Genomic DNA, 25,482 nt, shown 5'->3' with positions numbered 1-25,482 from the left:
TGTTGTCACTGCTTGTGGCACTGATCCCATACAATCCTATTTCACATATAGGCCAGACAACATAAAGATAGAAGACGTTTTATTACTCAAATTTGCACTTATAATTGGGCAAGGAAGGTAGATAGAGACATTAACCCCATCAATTCATAGTTACCACTGCAAAAAGTTGCATTTTTAAAATCACTATTTTCTAAATATGTAGTTACTTCAATTGAAATTCCGAAGCAGTTGTAGTGGGATCTAAATGCTTATCTCCAGGTCAGTAGCCCTGACTAATACAAAGAAGATCAATAACTTCACCACCATACTCTGTTATGAAATGGAATTAATATTTTTTTTCCTCTCCGGCCTGTATCTGTTTCTGCTGTGGCCATGGTGAAATCTGAGGCATACCAGAAAATAACATTCCCAGCCCTACCACATTGTCCGAGGACCTTTTGGAATGGTAACTCCAAACGCTGCTGGAGGATGAATTAAAGAGGTTTTATAAAAATATCTGAGACAGTTTGAAAGGAGCAAAAGTGAAACGTACAAAATAGATAGGACCATCATTTGGAGATTGGACCACTCATAGAAATTCCAATTCAAAATGGCAGGAGCTTAATGACATTAAAGAATAGGGGTTTCACTAAATGCAAATGGAGCTCACTTTACAATCAAGTATCAATGGTCAAGAACATCTGCCATCAGGGGAGTCCCACTGTGTCTGCCTTGGGACAGGAAACCAGGAAGGGAGGAACTTTACTATGACCTCCTGTGCCAAATGAGCTCCTCCCTTCCTGTAAGGTTGCCCCAGACCAATGATATTAGGAAAGCTTTCTGACAATGAGGCTCTTCATCTCTGGCTTCCTCTGTACTTCTTCAACAAAACTTAAATGAAAAATAATGTTCATTTTTACATTCTTACTGTTCTCTTGATCCAATTGCTTGTAAAGTTTAATCATTTGCATCAGTACTTGAATTGCAAATAATTCACAAGATTTTAACCCTGTGGATATGGCCTTTGATTTTATGTATTCTTTGTGTCTCATTTTTTTTCCCAGATGGTTATCGAAAATCATTTGCAAGCAGTCATTCCAGACAGTCAGGCAGTGTGTGTGAACGGGCCTTAGAAAAACAGAAGAAAGAACCACTGCAGCCTGTGTGAATCCCAGAGGGCAGCAATGGCTCATCGCTCAAAGGTCCCTTTAAGGGAAGCCCCAGATGGAGGATGGGGATGGATGGTTGTGATCAGCTGCTTCCTGCTGACAGTCTGTACAAGGGCAGTGTCCAGGTTTGTTTGTAAATTTTCTGTGGTTTCCTTAAGGGCAAACTATTACTGAATTTAGAACTTTCTGCTCCATGTGAACTGTGACCAGTTTTCCGGTTCATTGTGTGACATTTGTTTACAGCTTGATTGCTATGCTCCGTCTTGTCCTGTGTGCGTGCCGCTCCCTTATAATTTCAGATTAGCTTTATTTGTCACGGTTGTATTGAAACATGCAGTGGAATGTGTCAGATCAAATCAGAAAGGGTTGTGCAGGACAGCCCCGTGCTTCCGGTGCTGACACAACATGCCCACAACTCTCGAATCCTAACCACACATCTTTGGGATGTAGGAGGAAACCGGAGCACCCAGAGGAAACCCATGTAGTCACAGGGAAGAACGTACAATCTCCTTACAGACAGCGGTGGAGAATTGAACTCCAACTAGTGATGGCTGGCACAATGATAACATTATGCTTACATTTAGGCTACTGTGCCACCTTATAATGGAGCAACAAGCACACGCTCTGAGGAAATCATTGCGATTGCTCCTAAATAACAAACCCACAAGAGTTGGTCAGCACCTACTGGTAACTCTTGTCTCTAGTCATCCAGTCTGATTCATTAGAACATCATGGGACCTGGAACATTTACTTCTGCCATTCCCTGGGAGTGTTTGATCAGAGAGTGAAGGGAGTTCAACCCATGTTTAACACTTTTTTTTCATTTTATTTTATTACTTCCATGTTGAACTCTGTTGTCCCTGTATGGGATTCAGAGATGGGACTGGAGATATAACTTCGTAGATTTTCTTACTACTTTTTTAGATAACCCTTTTGTTTGAAGTTTATCCAAGTTTTAGAGTGTGTCTTCTTTGTTTTAAGAATAACTTCATTTACAAGATTTTAAATTTGAATATAGTCCCAGCTGTCGAGGTCTCAAACCAGACCCTGCAGCGTCCACCGTTAAGGAAGATGCTCTCTGTACAGGTAGCTCATGCGCAGTCTGGAAGTAGAAAGTGACATCTGGGTACAGATGCCCACCAGTGACTATCCCTCCTCAGTCAGGATACTCAGAACTGCGGCAGAGACCCAGCGGTCCCTGTTACACGAGAAGAAATCCACATAAAGTAGGCAGCATGTACCATAGCATTAACATCAAGATTGGCATACGACCAGTGCTCAGCTCCTGTAGAAGAGCATTTGGACAAGTTCTAACCAGTCTCTGAGCTAAGTGATAATGTTAACATGCAGCTCCTGCTAGTTTGCCAGCCTGATTTCTTCGGACAAAATTCAAAGTCCAAAGCACATGTCTCTACACACAATCCTGAGATTCTTTTTCTGCAAGCATACTTCAGCAAATCTGTAGAACATTAACTATAAACTGTAAAATCAGGAACTGTTAGCTGTAAACAAACTATGCAAATGTAGATGTAAATAAATGGCAATAAATAATAGGATGAAATAACAATAAAACTATCCTTAAATGAGTGTAGCTATCCCGTTTTGTTCGGTTAGAGGACTTCTGGTTACAGGATGTGCTTGATTCTCTAAGAGAATGATGTCATCTCCGTTGACAAGAGTAAACCCACCAGTGGCCTGCCAGAAGCCCAGAACATTTCTCTTAGTGGATCTGTGCTGAGGGCACATTCATGAAGACCTGATAACACTCATACATCCCCTGCAGAGCAATAAAATCTATGACCATGAGAAGCAAGTCAATCTGGCCTGAGCACAGCTAAGCCCATCAACTTGCTCCTCTGAAGATCGAAGTGGCCCCATGCAGATTGAATATAGCATGGGTCAACCCTGATTCACTCTTCCACCTGGTCAAGGACCCATTAAATTTGACCAGACACACTCTGGCAGCAAACACGAAATGTTTGCTGAGATTTCGTTTAGCAAAATCTGGGTATGTGAAGAGTCCTGATAAGTGTCTGTGATCCACCCTGTTGAATGGCCTTTCCTGACTGAGTGAGAACCAGGCACTGGAAATACTGGGAAAGACAACCCGGATCTAAGTGAACTGGACCGGGGCATCATGGATCGCAGGTGGATGGGCATTGCTCAGCCTGGGGATGAAAAGTGAGCGTGAGCTTCATAACAGGCAGCGATTGCTCTTGATCGACAACGGGGCTTCTCCCCGTTCACTAGACTTTCCCCCAGGACTTCCTAGAGACGTCAGACATCTCATCCACTCCTTTGATCGTGCCTCCTGAGAACCCGTGTAGGGCATTGGTCAGTTGATTGCCATCCTCCAATCTGATCACTGGTAGAGCCTGCCACAGGACTGGGTATGTTCTTGCTGGATAACTGTGCCCCCAGCTTTATTTTGTATCTAGACTTTTTCACCCCCCCCAAAAAAGTCAGTGGCTGGTGTTAGCTGTTGCAGAGTTATAACCTCAGTAAAGCTCCATCATGGACACTAGCCTTCCCACTGTAGAGAGCATCTTCTTCAGAAGGTAGTGCCTCAAAAAGGCAACATTGATCATTAAGGACTCCCATCACCTAGGACCTGCCTTTTTTCTCATGACTACCATCATTGAGGAGGTACAGGAGCCTGAAGACACACTCGAGGTTTAGGAGAAGCTTTTTCCCCTCCACCATTAGATTTCTGAATGGTCCACGAACACCTCCTCACTGACTTGCTCTTTTTGCACTAATTTTTATATATTTCTTATTGTAACTTAGTATTGTATTGCAGTGTACTGCTGTTGCTGAAAAAAAAACATATTTCATCACTTATGTCTGATTCTGATTCTGACGGGTTTGTTAACTTAATTAAAAAAAAACAAACACGCATAAGATTTCCTCAAGTTCATCAGAAGTTATAGGCAAAATTGAGATCTAGTGATCAAGCTGTGGCCAAGAGTAATTGGTAAATGTAGGGCAATGTGCAATAATAAATACCATGACAGCAGATAAGGTAGCGTATTAATATCGAAGGAGGAGAATACACAAAAAACTTGTTTGACAAATGCCTGGTTAACAAATAGAGAGGCTCTATTTCTATAAGCTTGAGTAGCACAGAAATGTTACAACTATATCTTTGAGATCTGGGACATTACAAATGTAACTTCCTGTGGGAAGGCTGAAGATCACCGGCGAAAAAATATTATATGTTTAGTTATACTCTCGTTATCTAACCAATGTTAAAAAATTTTCCTCGAGGGTTATTTATTACATGAAAACTGAAGTATGAACTTTCGAAACTTCAGTATGATATTTTAGGTCATTTACTTTAAAATCCGCTATTCATTGAAACACCACCAGCATATTAAGGTTATGTGTCAATTGGCTTGACAGCCAATGTGGATCTTGTCAAAATTAACAGATAAACCATGCGTTTTCAAATTGGGAATGATGTCCAGTGTTTGGAGGAGAGAGGTCCAGATGAACTTACAACCTTACTGCAATGTCCAAGAGTACTTCCAGTTAAACATCAATAGTTCATAACAGAATAATGGATTGAGAGCGTAATCACCAATTATCCAAGTTGAGACTCATGTTAAAAATACAGTTACACATTATTGCCTTAAAATACCATAAGAACACTGTTCTCTTGGCAGTGTTTGGCTTTGGGACTTGTTGCTCACTGACTGATAAAACTGTCCACAGAAAGACGGCCAGTGAAATAATGCAGAAAGCATCCTGCCCAGTTGCATCATGACCTGGTATGTCAAGTGCTCTGCTCATAACTGCAAGACACTGCAGAGAGTTGTGGCCATCACAGAAACTGGCCTCCCCTCCATGGACTCTACCCTTCTTGCTGCCTCAGCAATCGAGGACCCCACCCAGCTCTAACATTCTCTCTTCTCTAACCCCCTTTTGGGCAAAAGTTACAAAAGCATGAAAACAGGGATCACTAGGCTGAAGGACAGCTTCTCAGCTGCTGTCATAAGACTATTGAATGGTTACCTATTATTTTATATAAGCATCCGTTAGTCTCGTGAGACCATGGATTTGTGCCTTGGAAGGTTTCCAGGGTACAGGCCTGGGCAAGGTTGTATGGAAGACCAGCAGTTGCCCATGCTGCAAGTCTCCCCTCTCCACGCCACCGATGTTGTCCAAGGGGAGGGCACTAGGGCCGATACAGCTTGGCACCGGTGTTGTCGTAGAGCAATGTGTGGTTAAGTGCGTAGCTTAAGGACACAAAACGCTGCCTCAGCTGAGGCTCGAGTTAGTGACCTTCAGATCACTAGACCAACGCCTTAACCACTTGGCCACACGCCAACACAGTTACCTATTATGATAGGCTTGATTCTTGACTTCACAATCTACCACATTTTGGTCTTGCACCCTTATTGTCTACCTGCATAGCACTTCCTCAGTAATACATTATTGTGCATTTTGTTATGGTTTTCCAATGTGCTATCACAATGAACTGTTATAATGAATTGATCTCTATGCAAGATAAGTTTTTCATTGTACTCTGGAGCTTGTGACAATAATAAACCAATTTACCACTCAGTTAAATGTATAAAAGAATCATGAGGTACTGCACTCTTGTGCAAAGCTGGCTTAAAGAATTAATACATCAATTTTCCAGTCAACTATGAATGAAATTCATTGTTGCTAGTGTAGCTAGGATGATCTTCTCAAGCTCACATCTATCAAGGAATACAATCTTCACATTCTTGAAGAGTTCCTTTAACAATTACAATACTATAGATAGGGTGCAGAGGAGATTTACAAGGATGTTACCTGGATTGGAGAGCGTGCCTTATGAGAATAGGTTGAGTGAAATTGGTCTTTTCTCCTTGGAGCGACGGAGGATGAGAGGTGATCTAATAGAGGTGTATAAGATGATGAGGGGCATTGAGTGTGTGGAGAGCCAAAGGCTTTTTCCTGCAGCTGAGAAGCATAGATTTTGAGGTGCTTGGAAGAAGGTACAGAGGGGATGTCCGAGGTAAGCTTTTCACACGCAGAATGGTGGGTGCATGGAATGCACTGCCAGTGACAGTGGTAGCGTTGGATACAATAGAGTCTTTTAAGAGATTCTTAGATGGGTACATGGAGCTTAGCAAAATAGAGGGCTATGTGGTAGGGAAATTCTAGGCAGCTACGTGGTTGGCACAACATTGTGCAATGTGCTGCAGATTTTTTATGTTTCTAATTCCATGAGCATAATATGAACCTGAAGCAAAGTAAACATAACTTTTATCAAACCATAAGTTAACTATCTGGGATTGAAATTGATTGTCTTTGGTTGAAGGCCAAGGTCAAAATCATTGTAAAGGCAGAGACAAATCACGGCAGATCTGATTCTTTTCACACGTGGTTTAGGATTCCTCAGAGACTTTACAGGACTCGGTAATAGTTCTTGCACACTAGTGCACCAACTGCTTGGCAAAAATGAAAAACAAAAGGCAGAGTGATGATCAACAGAGAAATGAGCTGGTAGATCAATTGTATAAATTAGTGTAGCTAAATGGGAAAAGAGCCAAGGAGAAGTAAATGGAAATGTGGGAATAGCTTGTAAAGTTGCAGGAAAATAATAAGGGAATTGCACTGATGGGATTGCCCAGTGGGTCAAATGGTAGTATTTTGTGTTTTTATAAGTAAGATAGTTGAGAGTGCAACTTATCTAAGCAGAATTTATGTGCTGGATGCTTATCAGAATGTTATGACACAACAAAAGCGTTGGAGTTTGTGTATGCTATTTTAAGATAAGGCGTGGATGCTGCTATGCTGGAATGCTGGCCAAGAGAAGCTCAGCTACAGTACTTGTCTCCCACATTTCAAAAAAGTGAACAGAATTAACTGTGTACAAAATAATGAGCTTAGTTCAAGTTCAATTGTCAATCATGCACATGAACGTAGCCAAATTAAACAGCGTTCCTCTGGGGCCAAGGACAAGATTGTAAATTAAGAATAAAGGGATTTCAGCAGCTTCTGTTAGATGTGTCATAAAATGTCTGTTCACCAGTGTTGGTCCAAGAGCCATGATTTCCAACATGACAGCTTCCAGATTGCTGAGACAAGCGGTTTTGTAATCCCAACTTGAAAATGCGACTCAGTTGCTGATGCTGCAATACAGTCTGACACAAACAAAGGTTCTGATGAGGGATAGATCCTCCTGGTCTCGTTCTATTAATATCAATCCATCTTTCCATGTTCTCATTTTCTGCAGATCCTGTTATGCACGTAGAACACTTTGTTTATAAAACTGTTAACGTAAATCATTGTTTTGAATCTCCAGGTGCCTCTCCATATTTTTTGTGGAGTTCCAGAATTACTTTGCTCAGGATTATGCAATGACAGCGTGGGTACACTCCACTGTTGACTGCACTACAATGGTGTTTGGTGAGTGTACATTACTTCCATTCAAACTTCAGACTCCCTACTAACACTAGACAGCAATTTTTCGTGGAGTTGCAATTTAACTATATGTTCTGAGACACAGCAGATTAACCATAGGCATTTGTTTGCATTAAATCTATGAGTTAATCATAATCATTTCCACTATTATTTATATTAGAATTTTGCATACAATTTCTGATTGACAAGAAAATGTTATAAGAACAAAGTTAATTCAGCTCTTGCCTAAGCTTATTGTCTACAATGTCCATGAATTATTCCCAAATCCTTTCCTTTTAGAGCACCAGGGCAAATGATTATCAGCAGCCCATTGGATTAAAAGTGGTTTTTCGGAATCTCTTGATATCACAAGGCCTCCTGAAGTCTTTCTGGAGCTTTACCTCATCAGTTTGTCTAACATCTTGCTCATAAAGGATCTAGTGCTTTCCCGGTGTATACGACAAATAAACTCTCGGGCTTCCAGATGGGTACAGGTATCAACTTTAATCAATGAAACCTGCACCAAGGAGCACAGAAGATGTATCAGTTTGTGTTACCCAGAGAAATTCGCGGTAGCAGAGCATGTCATTCGTGATAGCTATAGGATTGACTTTGGCACAGAATTATTGCACTGTGCCAGTGGCTTTTGTGACAGCCTGGTGAAGGAAGCCATTGAAATAAAATTAGAGGAAAAGAATTTTAACAGACATAGATCTCGCTCTAAGTAAAAACTGTAAATCAATTGGAAACAAGGTGGGACAACAGAAACATGATTGGGAGAGGACTAACCAATCAGGAGGGAAGGATGATGGGGGTATAAATACCACCAGACTAGACGTGCCCAGGCATCATCCCTGATGAAGATGACAGAGTCTGTCATCGAACCATTGGTTAAAATCGATACCTGTACCTGGCTGGAAGCTCGAGAAGATTTGATTCATCTTGTTCATATTTCATGTGGGAAGGAGTTGTGGAAAAACACGATTTTGTGAAGAAGAAGTAATAAATCTCCTACAAAACCATTATACCATTTCATCCATTGAGTATGCTCTGCCATTTCATCATAGCTGATTTATTACTTCTCTCAAACCCATTTTCCTGCCTTCTCTCCTAAATCTTAGACACCCTTACTAATCAAGAACCTATCAGCCTTCGCTTGCCATCTGTGGCAATAAATTCCACAGATTCACCACCCTTAGGCTGAAAAAATTACTTCTCATCTCTGTTCTAATGGAATATCCTTGTATTCTGAGGCTGTGTCCTCCGGTCCATGACATCCCCACTGTTGCCCAATTTTACTGGGGACGAGACAGTTCTCTTGACTAAAAACTCTTTAAAAAGTCCTTCTGTTAATACCTTCATTATAAGGATGGGCATTACCCGTGAACTGCTGTAGGCTGAGTGAGATAGAGAGCAGCTGTAGGGTGATGTATCAACAAATTTCCAACACCGAAAGAATGCCGAGCAAATCCTTTTTGCCTAGTTGAAGGGAAATATATCCATCCTTCTGGATTAGAGGCTTACAATTAAATCATTATGTAGTGACTTTTCACAAACGACAAATGAAAATTTTGAATTAAAATGCCAGCCGCAGTCCAGGTTTTGAATGTACTGAAGGAATTATGACGGTCCAATCCTGATTTTATATTCGTAGTTTTCAGAAAAAAAACTTTGCATTAAAGATTATATCCTATTCATGCAATTATGTTCTATTTTATGAGTGATTCTGTAACTGGTATGGTAGCATATTTTTTGTTATAGGTTCATTAACTGATGATCTGGAGAACTGAGTTCAAATCCCATTGCATCAATTGTGGTTTGGTGATTGGTTGTCTGCCATATCCAATGGTGGAAGATTTGTGCAGTTCTTCTATGATGTGAAGTGCTCAGAGAAACTTGTGCAGGAGACTTCTTAAAGTGGAAAAGTTGTTGCACTGGAACAGTTCTATTCTCTCAACCTCAGAAGTCTGGGCCCAGTGGCACGAGTAGTCATCACAACTGGGGTCTTGGTGGCAGTGGATGACTTGGCTCCGTGCCTTGCGATGCCCTTCGCTCTCCACAAAGCATTGCGGAACCACCTTCTTGGCCATTGGATCTCAGCTGTCTAGTCCGGTGGAGTGACTATATGCATTCTAGGATAGGCATGCCCTTATCTCACTGGGATATGAGGCCCGTTGGATACCCTGGTTTAACCCACCTGTCGACGCGGTGCACTAGTGGAGAGGACCATGAAGTGGACGGATGGAAAATTAGGTCCTGTTTCACCAATTTCTGTTGTGTATCATTGTAGCAATGTAGATGGAGGTCAGAGTGGGAATGGGATGGCAAATTATAGTGACAGGTGATGAGAGTTCAGGCCATTCATATGTACTCTATGGAGATATTCTGTGGAAGTGGACAACTGGATTCATAATTATTGCAATTCTGGACAGGGAGGGGAATGTGTTTCTGAAGGTGGCAGGAATTATGGGGGCTGATCCATTGGATGTGACAACAATTAAGGTGTAAGGTGAGGAGAATTGTAGCCTGTTTCTGGCTGGAAACAGGGGGAGGGAGAGCAGATGAGATGAAATATGGTTGAAAGCCATGAGGGGAAGGAAGGAGGAAGGGAACATTTTAAAATGTGAAAGTGAGATCAGGATGGAAATAGCAGCAAATTATTCAAGTTGGACCTCTGTCTTATATATCAAAGAGTTTTTAAATACTTATCCTGACTACTTTGCTGTACAGCCCTAGTTCCCATTCTCTGCATCTTCAAAGTTGACTGCTTTTCCATTTTATTCTGATAAAGGTCCTTGACCTGAAACATCGATACTCTTTCCTTCCCCACTCTTGCTACTTGACCTGCCGAGCACTTCCAACGTTAGCTATTTCTGTTTTAGTTTTCTAGCAGCTGCAATATCTTGCTTCAGTGAACGACAGGAGCTTCTCACAAATAGAAATTAAATACTCCCACAGCCAGATGATCAGGTGGAAGGGAGCTGTGTAATCCTGTCACACCCAGTCTTGGATTAGGAAGACGCTCTATGTGAATTCCCTCATGGTGAAGCTTAGCAGGTGAATGCCAATGCAGTGGCCATGATGAAACATCCTTCAGCCTGAAGGGAGAGCAGATAATCCATTTCACAAGCAGGTTTTAATATCACCGGCATGAATCGTGAAATTTGTTGTCTGCGGCAGCGGTAAAACACAATACATAATAAAAAAAAGTAGCGAGGTAGTGTTCAGGAGTTCAATGTCCATTCAGAAATCAGATGGCAGAGAGGAAGAAGTTGTTCTTGAATAATTGAGTGGGTACCTTCAGGCTTCTGTACCCCCTTCCTCACGGCAACAATAAGAACGAGGCATGACTTGGATGATGGCGGGGGGGGGGGGTCCTTAATGAAGGACGCCGCTTTGAGGCATCATCCCTTGAGGCTGTCCTGGATACTGCAGAGACTATTGCCCATGGTGGAGCTGACGTGGTTTACAACTCTCACCTTCGTTTGAAATACTCCATCACAGAAACCAATCTTTGGCCAGTTTGCTGCACTCCATAGGGCATTAACTGAGAATACAGCTTATACCAAACGCACTGGAATCCAACAGGAACTTTAATGAGAAAATAAGAAATGGGGGCAAATTTGATGCTGCCCTGGCAATTAAGATAACAAATGTTTATGGCCTCAAATTGCGTATTATGAAAAATACATTTACACAAGTTTGTCAATGCCAGTAATAGAATACACAAAATGCAGTAAATTAGTTTATGGATTTTTTTTTTGGATGATTATCAGGTTAGCCTTGCTTGTGCCAGTTTGCATTCCCTTAACACTAGCAACCTTAAAGATTAACTTTATTTGTCACATGTACATTGAAACTTACAGTGAAATGTGTCCTTTACATCAACGATCAACGTTTGGTAGGTTTCAGTGAGATCCCCTTCATTCTTCTGAATTGGGCACCGAGGATTGAGCATTTAAGGAGCATCTGAACTGAGGTTTGGTGCTCAATCATAAGCCAACTCGTGGTTTTGTCTAGTGTTTGCTTTGTGCTCTGATTTTCAATCCAGTTTGCAACTGTGTCTTGCTCCCAGTCTCAGATGCTCCAACATTTGGGTCCAAACCATTCTTTTCAAGAACTATCATCACAGTACGATTGAGCCAATATGGACCCAGTGGGCATCAGAGTCTTTTGTTCACTGTGACCAGCCACAGCGAAGATATTTCCCAGAAGAGCCTGGAGCTACATGACCTCCAGGTAACCACGGACCAACTTTTGCCAGGAGAAGGCCAGAGCTGCTTGGGAGAACCAGTTGGTCCCTCTCCGGAACCGGTACTTCTTCCAACCCTGGGGAGATTTGATTGAAACCTGGGTTTGAGCTTCCCTTCAGAGTGTGGAAAGGTGGCCTTCATTATCTCTCTTCTGGCTGGGAGAGCCCTGGCCTGGGCCACTGTGCATTGGCAATGCAGGTCGGAGAGTTGCTCAGACTCTGAGGAATTCATGGTCGCCATGAGGGAGCAGTTTCATAACCCTGTCGGAGCCAGCCAAGCCTCAGAACACCTGATAAGGTTCGAAAGGGGGACAGTCAGTGGCTGACTACGTGGGCTAGGAACCTGAGGCAGGTGAAGGCTTTTGCGGACACTGGGACAGTGGGTAGTTTTCTGGATAGAGGAACCACCTGTCAGTTTGACATACTGCTGTGAGAGCTGGATTCAGTCCTTGCCTGTCACTGTCTTGGACAGCCGCTCACTGGGTTTCAGGCTGATCCAGCAACAGACTGTGCCATTCCAAATGAAGATTCAATGCAATACATAATATAGAAGAAAAGAAACAATACATAATCAACTACAGTGTACGTATATTGAATAGACTAAAAACCGTGCAAAAAACAAGTAATATATATAAAAAAGGTGAGGTAGGGTTCAAGGGTTCAATGTCCATTTCGGAATCGGATGACAGAGGGGAAGAAGCTGTTCCTGAATCGCTGAGTGTGTGCCTTCAGGCTTCTGTACCTCCTACCCGATAGTAACAGTGAGAAAAGTGCATGCCCTGGGTGCTGGAGGTCCTTAATAATGGACTCTGCCTTTCCGAGACACCACTCCCTGAAGATATTCCGGGTACAAGATGGAGCTGACTAAATTTACAACCCTCTGCAGCTTCTTTTGGTCCTGTTTGGTCCCCTCCATACCAGACAGTGATGCAGCCTGTCAGAATGCTCTCCACAGTACATCTATAGAAGTTTTTGAATGTATTTGTTGACATACCAAATCTCTTCAAACTCTTAATGAAGTATAGTCGCTGTCTTGCCTTCCTTATAACTCCATTGATATGTTGGAACCAGGTTAAATTCTCAGAGATCTTGACACCCAGGAACTTGAAACTGTTCACCCTCTCCACTTCTGATCCCTCTATGAGGTTTGGTATGTGCTTCTTTGTCTTGCCCTTCCTGAAGTCTACAATCAGCTCTTTCGTCTCACTGACGTTGAGTGCCAGGTTGTTGCTGTGGCACCATTCCACTAGTTGGCATATCTCGCTCCTGTACACCCTCTCATCACTATCTGAGATTCTACCAACAATAGTTGTATCATCAGCAAATTTATAGATGGTATTTGAGCCATGCCTAACCACATACTCGTGGGTATAGAGAGAGTAGAGCAGTGGGCTAAGCACACATCTCTGAAATGCACCAGTGTTGATCGTTAGCGAGGAGGAAATGTTATCACCAATCCCCATAGGTTGTGGTCTTCTGTTTAGGAAGTCGACAATCCATTTGCAGAGGGAGGTACAGAGGTCCAAGTTCTGTAGCTTCTCAATCAGGATTGTGGGAATGATGGTATTAAATGCTGAGCTATAGTCGATGAACAGCATCCTGACATGGGTGTTTGTGTTGTCCAGGTGGTCTAAAGCTGTGTGAAGAGCCATTGAGATTGTGTCTGCCGTTGACCTATTGTGCCAATAGACAAATTGCAATGGTTCCAGGTCCTTACTGAGGCAGGAGTTCAATCTAGTCATGACCAACCTCTCAAAGCATTTCATCACTGTCGATGTGAGTGCTACTGGGCGATAGTCATTAAGGCAGCTCACGTTATTCTTCTTCGGCACTGGTATAATTTTTGCCTTTTTGAAGCAAGTGGGAACTTCCATCTGTAGCAGTGTGAGGTTGAAAATGTCCTTGAATACTCCCGCCAGTTGGTTGGCACAGGTTTTCAGAGCCTTACCAGGTACTCCATCGGGACCTTCCACCTTACAAGGGCTCCCTTGTCAGTCAGGGTTGCATCATCCTGTCTTTAGAATACTTCTTCTTTGGGATCTATCTATCCTGTGCCTTCCAGATTTGTCCCTGAAACTCCAGCCATTGCTGCTCTGCTGTCATCCCTGCTTGTGTCCCCTTCCAATCAACTGGCTAGCTCCTCTCTCGTGCCTCTGTAGTTCCGTTTACTCCACTGTAAAACTGATACATCTAGCTTTAGCTTCACCTGTCAGATTGCAGGGTGAATTCTATCACGTTATGATCCCTGGCCTCTAAGGGTTTCCTTTACTTTAAACTGTCTGGTCAATTCCAGTTCATTGCACGACACCCAGTCCTGAATAACTGTTCCCCAGTGGGCTCAACTACAAACTGCTCCAAAAAGCCGTCTTGTAAGCATTCTACAAATCCCCCCTCTTTGGATCCAGCACCAACCTGATTTTCCCAATCTACCTGCATATTAAAATGCCCCATGACTATCGTAACATTCCTCTTTGACATACATTTTTGATCTTCCATTGGAATTTACAGCCACATCTTTGCTACTGTTCAGTTTATAATTCCCATCAGGATGTTTTTACCCTTGTAATTTCTTAGTTCTACCTACAACAATTCTATAGTTCATAATCCTATGTCACCTCTTTCTAAGGGTTGGATTAGATCTTTTGCCATCAGAGACACCCCACCCCCTCTCCCTACCTGTCTGTCCTTTCGACACAATGTGCGTCCTTGGATGTTCAGCTCCCAGTTATTATCTTCTTTCAGTCATGCTTCAGTGATGCCCAAAAAAATCATACATGCCAATCCGTTACTGTGCTACTTTATTCTATATACTGTGTGCATTCGAATATAACATGTTCAGTCCTGAATTTATTATCCTTTTTGATTCTGTCCCCCTTTTACATTGCAACTCATCCTATTGACTGCAATTTTGTCCTATTATCAGCCTGTCCTTGCCAGCAGTCTCACGACACACTGCCTCCGTTTGTAAGCCAACTGCTCCATTCTCAGCCTTAATACCCCAGTTCCCATACCCCTGCCAAATTAGTTTAGACCCTCTGAACAGCTCTATCAAACCAGCTCGCAAGGATATTGGTCCCCCTTGGGTTCAGGTGTAACCTGTCCCTTTTGTGCAGGTTGTTCCCTTCCCCACAGGAGATCCCAATGATCCATAAATCTTCAGCCTCTGCCCCTGCTCCAGTTCCTCAGCCACACATTCATCCTCCAAATGCTCCTATTCTTACCCTACCTGGCACGTGGCACTGGCAGAAATCCGGAGATTATTTCTCTTTTCAGCTTTCTACCTAACTCCCTGAACTCTCTCTTCAGGGCCTCCTTGCCTTTCCTGCCTCTGTCACTGTTGCCAATATGTACCAGGACTTCTGGCTGTTCACACTCCCCCTTTGAGAATGCTGTGATCGGAGACATCCATGTCCCTGGCACTGGGGAGGCAGCTTACCATCCGGGTGTCCCAATTGTGCCCACAGAATCTCATCCCTTTTCCTCTAAGTATGGAATCTCCTATCGCTACTGCAGTCCTTTTCACCTCTCTTCTGGTCACAGCGCCAGAGACACAGTTGCAGTGGCTCCCTCAATAGCGTTGTAAGTCATCCTCCTCAGTAGTATTGAAAACAGTATACTTATTATCGAGGAGAACAGCCACAGGGGTACTCCCTACAAGCTGCCCTTATGCACTTTTGTCCTGGCAGCCATCCAGTTACCTGCCTCCTGCAACCTAGGGGTGACTACTTCCCCTGTAGCTCCTATCTACCATCTCCTTATTCTCTCACATGAGCAGAAGGTCATTGAGCTGCATCTCCTTAACACGGTCTCTAAGGAGCTGCAGCTCAGTGCATATGTGGTAATCCAGGAGGCTGGAGGTCTCCCAGAATTCCCACATTTCGCACAAAGCCATTTTCACTGCACTAACTGTGCCCTAACAGATGAGGAATGAGGAATGAAGAAGAAACTTACCAGGAACTTGTCTGGCACAAGCCTGAGGAGCAAAAGCCAGAACCGCCCCACTCTACCACTGGCCCACTCACACAGTGACAGCTCCGCTTGCCCCTGCCTTGCTTTTATCTGTCCTTGCTATGAATCCTGTTCACTGATTGGGCACAGTTCAAACTCCGAAAAATGCCACAAAGTACTGCTTTTTTAGTCTTCCATCGTGGACCTGCGTAAAGGCGCTTCGTCGTCTTGTCCTCCGTTCACTGATCGGAAATAGCTCAAACTCAAATAATGGTTGGACATCCGATGTTGGATTTAAACCTCATTTTTCATTTTATTGATCTCAGTACCATGTGAATTGGTGTCAGAGGTTTATAGCCAAGTGCTTTTACTTTGTATCCTTAAATGACCTAAAGACAGGCTCGATGATTTTAGTTAATTATTCTTTACCAGCACCACTCAGTAACAGGATTGCCAGTATTCTGAATAGAGCTTGGCATAGCCTATTACATTGTTGTTTAATGTATATAACAGAGAATGAATTTATGCCTTGTTTTTTGTCTATAGTAATGAAAATTGGACTAAAATCCTGCTGAGGATTGCAAGATTCTGAAAATGACCTCTTGCAACCTTCAGCTTTAACAAAAATTGCTGAAGTTAAAAAATATGGCTTGGTTTCTGCATCACTGAATCCATGCTCATCAATAATTGTACTTTCCATCTACTGTTCAACTGTTGTATGATTCCTTTCACTTGTTTTTCAAGTATGCACATACCACTCTGATGTAATGATTAAAAAGAGTGGGAACTCTGAACAGCAGTAATTAAACGATGAAGTGGAGATGGTGAATAGCATTGGGTGTGGGTCCTCTGCCAGCTTATTCTGACTTGATCCAGTGTCAGTGGCATACAATTTATAAGTGTGCAGCTCCTGCAGTGGCATGAGCACTTAAAAGCTGCTGATGCCTATTGTGATGTTTTCCCCAAATAAAACCATAAGTAGTTTCAGGAGGCCTGCAGAGCAAATGAATTAATTTCAAAGTTCAAAGTAAATTTATTACCAAAGTAGGTATATGTTCCATCTGCTACTCTTAAGATTCATTTTCTTGCAGGCATTTATCGTGGAACAAAGTAGTAGAATAGAATCAATGAAAAACTGCACACAGAGTGTAACAATCCAATGTGTAAAGGAAGACACTATGCAAAAATAAAAAAAAACAAATAAGGTTATCATTTCCTGTACACAGCTGTAATGAGAACAAAATAATTGTTACTCTGGATCAGATGCAATACAACAAAAACACAAGATAAAGAACACAATACTAAAAATGTGCACACACAATAAATATAAATACATAACATAACTTATATACATTGATTGTTCATATAGTGACGCTAGTCTGTACATAAGATGGCTGACAGGAAATAATAAAGTAGTGGTGGAGGTGTTGATCAGACTCACTGGTTGGAGAGAGTAGCTGTTTTTGAATCTGGTGGTCCTGGTGTGAATGCTACTCATAGCTTCCTAATGGGAGTGGGGTAAACAGTCGATGAGCCGAGTGTGTGGGTTCTTTCATGATTTTACTGTTATTATTTACAATAAATAAATAAAGCCAAGCACATGAGTGAAGAGTACTTGAAAGTGAGTTCATAATTTTCATGCCATTACTACATTTGTTAAAAGTAAAGTGTTCACTGTGCCCCACGTTGCTACTAGAAATCATTGGGCTACCATGCTTATTTCAGTGATAGTCCACATGTGGCAGCAAGCTCAGCAATTCATGGACCAAACACCTGGTTAGCTTTGCACTATTAATGACATCATCATGTCCACGCAGTTCTCAAGCACTAGTGGCATTGCAACTGGAGATTTCTATTCAAATTTCTGGAAACGTGTGTTCCAATCTCGTAAGCAACTTTGTAGTATTGTACTCTGAGAAAGATTGATTGTTGTACAGGGATGCTGAGAGAGGTTGTGTCATGCAATCATTGAGGTCCACTTGCCCATACTAAAGTAAGAACATCAGCTCTGCCCTGGTTCTCCTGCACACTGCAGGGCAGTTCACCACAGCTAATTATCTGCCAATCAGTACACCTATGGAGCATGGGAGGAAGCCAGAACACCCACAGAAACCCAAATAGTCACAGTGAGAATGTGCAAACTCCACACTGAGTGCATTGTATTTCTTCTTGAAAACAAATCTGAGGAGACAAGCCCTCTGACCCTCTTCTGTAAGGATGATTCACTGTTGCTCCTGATTTTCTGCTCTTGGAGGGCTGGAGCTTTTGTGTGTTGGCGATTGAAGCCTCTGTTGACTTTTGGAAGAAAAGAAAGCCTCACCACCAAAATGATCTGCAATCGCCACTGACGTTGCAGCCTAAAGTTCACAGAGGCTGTGCTCCTAATGGCTCCCCAGCAAATGTGCAAATAATTAATGATTCCAATATCTAGTGCATATGCATGGCTTGTCTTGTTCTTCAGATCCTTTCTCAGTGTTAGGGTCATGCTATGCGGTAATTGAATCAGATTCACAAGGGACTAAGCTGTGTGTTGCATAGCAATGGCCACCAACTGTTTGCTCTGGTGTGTGCTCATGACTCCATGGTATCGTGTGATCAAATGTGTTATGTGTATTAAGTATATCTTTAGCAATGGGAGAACAGCATCTCACAGGCTTTGTATACATGAGTAACTCTCCAAGATACAGAATATTGTAAGGAAATGAGTGGAATTAGTTGGAATAGAGCCATAAATATAGTACCAACAGTTTAAAAAAAATCCTAAAGTATGATGGCATTGACCGTATTACTTAATGCACCGGTTCTAAAATGCATGCAGAATTGTGATCTGTTTTATTAGATTTTATTGTATGTAGCCTGCAAATGCAGCAACAATGCATGACTTTCATTACCTCTGTCTTCTATTCTCTTTAGCTCCCATTGGGAGTATAATTAGTAACCGTTATTCTACTCGTGTGGCGGTAATTCTTGGAGGAATATTGGCTACTCTTGGCCTCATTCTCAGTTCATTCGCAACTTGCCTGGCGTATCTGTATCTCTCACTGGGAGTCCTGACTGGTAAGAAACATATACCACACTGTAAATTGGAAATTAAAACGTGCAGATGCTGAAAATCTGAAAGAAAAGTAAGAACTGCTGGAAATGTTCGGTAGGAAAGCACCATCTACGGAAAGAAAACAGAATTTATGTTTTAGATCAAAGATCTTTCATTAAAACTCAGTCCACATTGGGAACAATTTACAGTCAACAATTAACTTACCCCTCTGAGGGATGTGGGAGAAACCTAGGCTACTCAGAGGAAGACCACAAGCTCCCAGAGAGAATGTGTGAGCTGCACACAGAGGCTGTCGTGGAACAATTGTCACTGAGACTGGGTGGCAGCAACACTGACTGTTGCACCACTGTGTCACCCATGAATTTAATTATATCAATGATATTTTGCTCAGCTACTGTTATAAAATTCAGAGTCACTTTGTTTTGTTGCACTTGCATTTAAATATGGTTGTACAGAGCTGTCAAATGAAGAAAACTTGCTAGTCCCGTATTGTTTAATTAATATATAATTGAATGAGAAAGCAAACAACAGAAGATTTGCAGATGTAGTTCTGCCTATTTTGTGTTGGCATCACCATTTGGGGAAAACTACTTTTGTTTGAAGATTTTTTTACTGGGAAAACTGTTTCCTTAGTATCAAGATAGGTCCAGAAAGAATACTGCCAGTTTCTAAGCTGATAACTCTCTGGTGACTTTGTAGTTGCTCTCACCAATTAACTGGACTCTGAAAACTCACGCTTGTTGTTCAACCTCACTTTATTTACTTCTGCACAAGGAGAACAGTATGACCCCTGTCACTGCACCATCTGAACTTTGAACAAGGAAATGTCTCTTTTATACAGATGTGAATATTAGGTTCCAACTTCTGGTTCACTCTTAAATAAACTTCATTGTAGCTCAGTTAAATATCAAAATTTCTTGCTGTGAGGAAACAATGAGTGAAACTTCTATTCTGACTTTTTTCTGGGCAGCAGGGAAATGCAGGGCCACTTTTGATCTTGCGGGGGAAGTAGCAGAGCTGGTTCATTGAAAAGGAATTGGACTGTTGCCATATTTGATGCTTCCAGTGTCTGCTGAATCATTAGACAGGGAAAGGTCTCAGTTAATCCTGTCTTTGCATCTGCAGTATATGTGGCTCACTTGTCTGTTACTCATTGGTGAAATTTGGCATAGAAATCATCTGTGCTGTGTTTTGGCTTGTAAAATATCATTCTATACTTCCCTTGGACTTTATTTAAAAAGCTAATCAATTGCAAAATTCATTCTTGCCAATTGAAAAACAGCCTTATATGGCTTTTGGGAGCTTGGGTGACAGCACTTCTTAAATATCATTTATTTCAATGGTACTGTGGCTAAAAGAAACTTCACACAGAGATGAACAGTCCATGTACAATGCACAAGCTGTAGATCCAATTGCACACCTTCTCTGCCTGTTAATATCTCTTGAAAGAAATATCCAACCAGTGGCTGATGGCAATCTCTCCTTATCCATTCATATTTTCCCCAAAAACATACTTTATTCCAATATATGCACTCGATACAATCAGATCATGTCTTTCTCTGTGTTTGCTGTACCATCTGTTCAATACATTTTCTTACAATGTGTCAATGTCTCTTGTATTTCCTCCTTAAACAATGCATGCATGAAGCACTTCAGAGGGTGTTTTGGGCACAGCCGTTGTGTTCAGTGACAGCAGAATCCTTTGTGCTCCTTCAGAACAGGTGATATGGTAGGTTCTGTAATCTTCACTGTATCCTTTAACAAGTATTTAGCTCCAACTGTCAATTTGGTGAAACATATGCTTTTCTCTCTTTGTGGAAAGAAACTTGAGACGTATTGACAAATTGCAAGAGAATGTGTTGAACATTGAAAAAACATGTAGCAATTGTATGCAACCACTTAGGAAAGTATCCTGATTGGTTGCATTATGGCCTGGTATGGAAACACCAATGCTCAGAAATGGAAAAGTCTACAGAAAATGATGGTACAACCTTGTCCATCAAAGGAATCCCTCCCTACCAATGAGCACATTTACGAGGAGCACTGCCACAAGAAAGCAGCATCTTTCAAGGACACTGCCATCCAGACCATGCACCTTCACGACTACCATCAGGCAGGAGGTATAGGAGACTTTGGTCCCACACCACCAGGTTCAGAAACAGTTATTACTCTGCTGTTCCACCAATCAATAAAGTCATGGCTAAACTGGCAGCAACCTCAACTCCACAGTCGTTTCTACCCCAGGCAAACTTGTACCTCTTGCTGAACATAATTTCTTTCACTACCCTTTGAGGAAAGTAGTTCCAAAGACTCAAAACTGTGAGAGAAAACATCTGCATCATCTTGATTTAGATGGTGATTCCACATATTTGGCTCTAATATGACTCTAAATCCTTCAAAATGAGGAAATATTGCAATTTCCACCCATGGAGAGATCATAGAAATTCCTTACAGGCAGTGATGGGGATTGAACCAGGATCACTGGCACTGTAATAGCTGCCAAGCCACCCATGAGAGGATGAGACTGTGGAGGAGCCTGATGAGCCAGCAGAAGGATGACGAAGACTACTAGGGAGGTCGCAGCTTTACACCACTCACTTCATATCATAGCGTAGCAGAGGTAGGTGTGGTCTGCAAAAGAAGTAGATGGTTTTCATTAGGGGCCTGCTAAATGCAGTTTCCAGTGCGCTTATCTGCATCAATAGGTTCATCAATAGGAACTGAGAGACTCCAGGCAATGCATTAGTGGATGGATACATGATCCAGTTGCTGAGATGGCTCACTGCAGCTGTCTTCAGTGGTGTGCATGTCACCCTGACTCAACTAATCCCCTCATTGCTTGAATGAGTGGGGGTTCTCACTCTGAAGCAGCCATCTCCTATCAGGTCCCCATTGCGTGCAAGAGCTGTCTCCTGTAGATTAGTCTCTGGTGTGTTATACTGGGAGCTCCCTTTCTCTCCCCTATAACCTTTCTTTCCTCTGCTACAGTGTGTGGGGAGGTTGTCTGCATGCCTTGCAGCTGAAGACTAATGGCTTTCTCAGACTGCCACATATCAAGTTGTCGGCAGCTGCCTTCAGTTGAGCCTGGTTCCTTTGGGAATTGGGCAGGTTCCATTTTAGCCTATGTCGCTGTCTGTCAATGCCTTTTCAAATATCTCTCGCAAATTTCACAAACATCTATGGTGCAAGACTCAATAATAATTTAGCACACCGGTAGGCTGTAAGTTCCAGTTAGTTGGCAAGTACTTGAAACATGACAGTTTCTTAGAGAGAGGGCTCCTGTAAAGTATCTTCATTGAAAGACCAGTAATGCTGGCAATATAGGTCTTGACACACTTTAATGTACACACAACAGAGTGATGTCCGGTTATTTATTGTTTTTTGAAGAGCATAAATTGGTAATTCATCTAAGCAAGGACCTGGACCGCTGCAATTTGCCTCTCACCACAAAAGGTCTACATTGTTTGCAATCTCACTAGCTCCACTTGGCCTTGGATCACCTGGACAATAGCAATAGCTATTGCTGCTGTTTATTGATTACAGGCTACTGTTTATTCACTACACCTGAGCATTTACCACTATCATACCCTCAGTTCTCATCAACAAACTCCAATGCCTGAGCCTCTGTACCTCCCTCTGCAATTGGATCCTTGACTTCCTCGCCAGGAGACCCCAGTGTGGATTGGAAATATCATCTCCTCATTCACAGTCAACACTGGCACACCTCAAGGATGCATGCTTAGCCCACTGTTCTACTCTCTCTGCACACACGACTGTGTGACTAGGCGCAGCTCAAACACCATCCATAAATATGCCAATGACATGACTATTGTTGGCAGAGTTTCAGATGGTGATGAGGGAGTGTACAGGAGTGAGAGCTGGTTGAGTGGTGTCGCAACAACAACCTTGCACTCAACGTCAGTAAGACCAGGGATCTGATTGTGGACTTTAAGGAGGGGGAAGTTGAGGGAACACACACCAGTCCTCATCGAGGGATCAGCAGTGGAAAGGGTGAGCAGTTTCAAGTTCCTGTGTGACAACGTCTGAAGATCTGTCCTGCGTCCAACATATTGACGCAATTACAAAGACAGCGGCTATATTTCATTTTGAGTTTGAGGAGATTTGGTACGCCACCCGAAGTCTCTCGCAAAGTTCTGCAGATGTACCATGGACAGCATTCTAACTGGTTGCATCACCATCTGGTATGGAGGGGCCACTGCATTGTATCAGAAAAAGCTGCAGAAAGTTGTAAACTCGGCCAGCTCCATCATTGGTACTAGCCTCCCCAGCATCGAGGACACTTTCAAAAGGTGTTTCATCAGAAAGATGGCATCCCTCAGCACCCAGCACTCTTATTGCTCCCATCAGCGTGGAGCACAGGATCCTGAAGACACACACTCAACAGTTCAGGTACAGCTTCTTCCCCTCTGCCAGCAGATTTCTAAATGGACAATGAATTCATCAACACTACCTTACTTCTTATTCCTTTTTTAACTCATTTTGCACTATTTTTTATTGTGTGTATTTCTTCATGTAATTTATCGTTTTTACTGTTATGTATTGCAATGTTCTGATGGAGCAAAACCATCAAATTTCACGATGTATGCCCGTGATATTAAACCTGATCCTGATCTGAAGAGCCTTGAGCTTTCTTTTTACTTACAGTCAATTCAAACAAATGAAAACCGCTGTGACTGTTCAGCTTCAGGTAAAAGTTGTTAGAAAGCTGTCAGGTTGCAGATTGCAAACTTTGTGACACTGTGCACGACTGAACCCTACGTCTGCAACGGAGCCAATCCCAGTTCTACGTAGAATGTAGAACATGGAACAGAAACAGACCTTTCAGCCCACAATGTTCTGGTGACTTAATTACATTAGGAATCAAATACCCGATTAAACTAGTCCTTAAAAAAATTGGATACCCAAATAGGAGCTGACCTCCTCAGATTGGAGATCAGAGTGGAAGTAAATTTATTATCAAAGTACACGTAGGTAACTACATATGGCCGTGAGATTCATTATCTTGCAGGCAATTACAGGAAAATGAAGAAATACAATAGAAGTTATGGAAAACTATATCTAAGCAAAGACTGTCAAACAACCATTGTGCAAAAAAGGACAAATTGTGTAAATTAAAAGATAATAATAATGAGAACACGAGTATTAAAGTAATTGAAAGTGAATCTGCAGGTTTTGAAACCAATTCGGTCTTGTTCTTCAGAAATGATGACTCCGGAGAATGATAGCTATGTTTTTCTTTCTGCAAATGGACATTTGTTTACTTCCAGCAGTTCAGGTTTCCAGCAGCTGTAGTTTTACTTTTCCATTAGAATTTAAAACAGGTTTGTTTGAATTCAGTCGGCAGACTATCGTTATAGGTCATGTTAATTCAGGAGAAACTCTTAGCCTGTTAAGTCCTTCAATAATTTATACAGTATAGTCAGAATGATTTTCCATGGTGACTTTGCTGTCCGTATTTCTTGGATATCTGGAACAGAGAATTGCTAGAAGAGTTAGATTTATAGATCTGTCTCATATTAATGTTTCCCTATTGGCAAATTCTTTATTTTGTTTCTCTAACCAGTTTCATGCAACTATTCATCTGTGTTTGGTACTCCTGTCACATTGCTACAAGCAGGACAGGAAGACAAGAACTCCTGGCATGGCATAGTGAGTGGGAGCAATGATGTGGAAATTTTTCTTTTTGAGTTAGAAAGTTTAGTATTTTCTTGAAATAGAATTTTTTTCCCCCAAATTCTACAGATTATCAGAACAGGAAGGGCAGGAAGTGTGTGACTGCTGATGTATGACAGAACCAATATCTTTTTTATGTATATTATGATTTTTAAAAATGTATTCTCTGTTGCAGGTTGTGGATACGCTTTAGCTTATTCTCCTTCCATAGCAACTGTGGGAAAATACTTCAATAACAAGAAAGCCATGGCGTATGGGTTGGCCATGTCAGGAAGTGGAATTGGGACCTTTGTTTTAGCTCCTGTGGTGCAGCTGCTAATTGAAGAATACTCATGGCGCGGTGCGTTGCTCATCCTCGGAGGCCTCGTAGCTAACATTTGCGTCTGCGGTGCTCTGCTGCGACCTCTTTCGCTTGCCGAGGATCTGTCCATTTCGAACACTAGCAGCGTTGCAAGCAGAAATTCTTCTGAGGAATGCACCCACAAGTCACAACATGAGGATCCTGCGCTGCCCTGCCATTCTGTGGACTCAAACTCCACCAGGAAAGATTGCGTAAAAAGGAAGCTGTGCAATTGCTGCCCGTCGTATAAAGAATATGCCTTCCTCCTGACGCCAGACTTCCTTGTGTTTGCTGTATCACTGCTCTTCTTAGCCTATGGCTGTAGTACTCCTTTTGTACATCTTGTACCATATGCCGTGAGTGCTGGGATCAGCCAGCAGCAAGCAGCCTTCCTAATGTCAATCCTTGGCATTGTGGACATTGTTGGAAACATCTCATTCGGCTGGCTAACAGATAGAAGGTAAGGTTTAAAAAAGCAAAAGTATTCACTTTGTATTCTGTGTGAAAATGATTAAGCTTGTCGTCTGTCAAATTACTTGGAGCACTAAGACAGGGGTTCCCAAGTCTTTTCATGCCTTGGACCTGTACCATTAACCAAGAGGTCTGTGGACCTCAGGTTGGGAACCCCTGCTCTAAGATCATTGAAAGC

At 42.2% G+C, this 25,482-nt stretch overlaps 1 protein-coding gene across 3 annotated transcripts in view; it reads left to right on the top strand.

Moving 5' to 3' along the window:
- LOC134358949 (monocarboxylate transporter 12-like) overlaps positions 1–25,482 on the top strand; it is a 76,768-nt gene that overhangs the window by 39,361 nt on the left and 11,925 nt on the right. For 2 of the 3 annotated variants that reach the window (XM_063071652.1, XM_063071653.1), the window contains exons 3-6: positions 1,044–1,273; positions 7,447–7,550; positions 18,658–18,801; positions 24,669–25,293. In XM_063071652.1, the coding sequence (XP_062927722.1) occupies positions 1,164–1,273; positions 7,447–7,550; positions 18,658–18,801; positions 24,669–25,293 (983 nt within the window). In that variant the 5' untranslated portion in view covers positions 1,044–1,163. The remainder of the gene's footprint in view (positions 1–1,043; positions 1,274–7,446; positions 7,551–18,657; positions 18,802–24,668; positions 25,294–25,482) is intronic. The other variant, XM_063071654.1, reaches the window with a different exon arrangement.

This window comes from Mobula hypostoma, chromosome 19 (genome assembly GCF_963921235.1).
Source record: "Mobula hypostoma chromosome 19, sMobHyp1.1, whole genome shotgun sequence".
In the NCBI taxonomy this organism is placed as follows: Eukaryota; Metazoa; Chordata; class Chondrichthyes; order Myliobatiformes; family Myliobatidae; genus Mobula; species Mobula hypostoma.
This window is presented reverse-complemented; position numbering and strand designations above follow the sequence as displayed.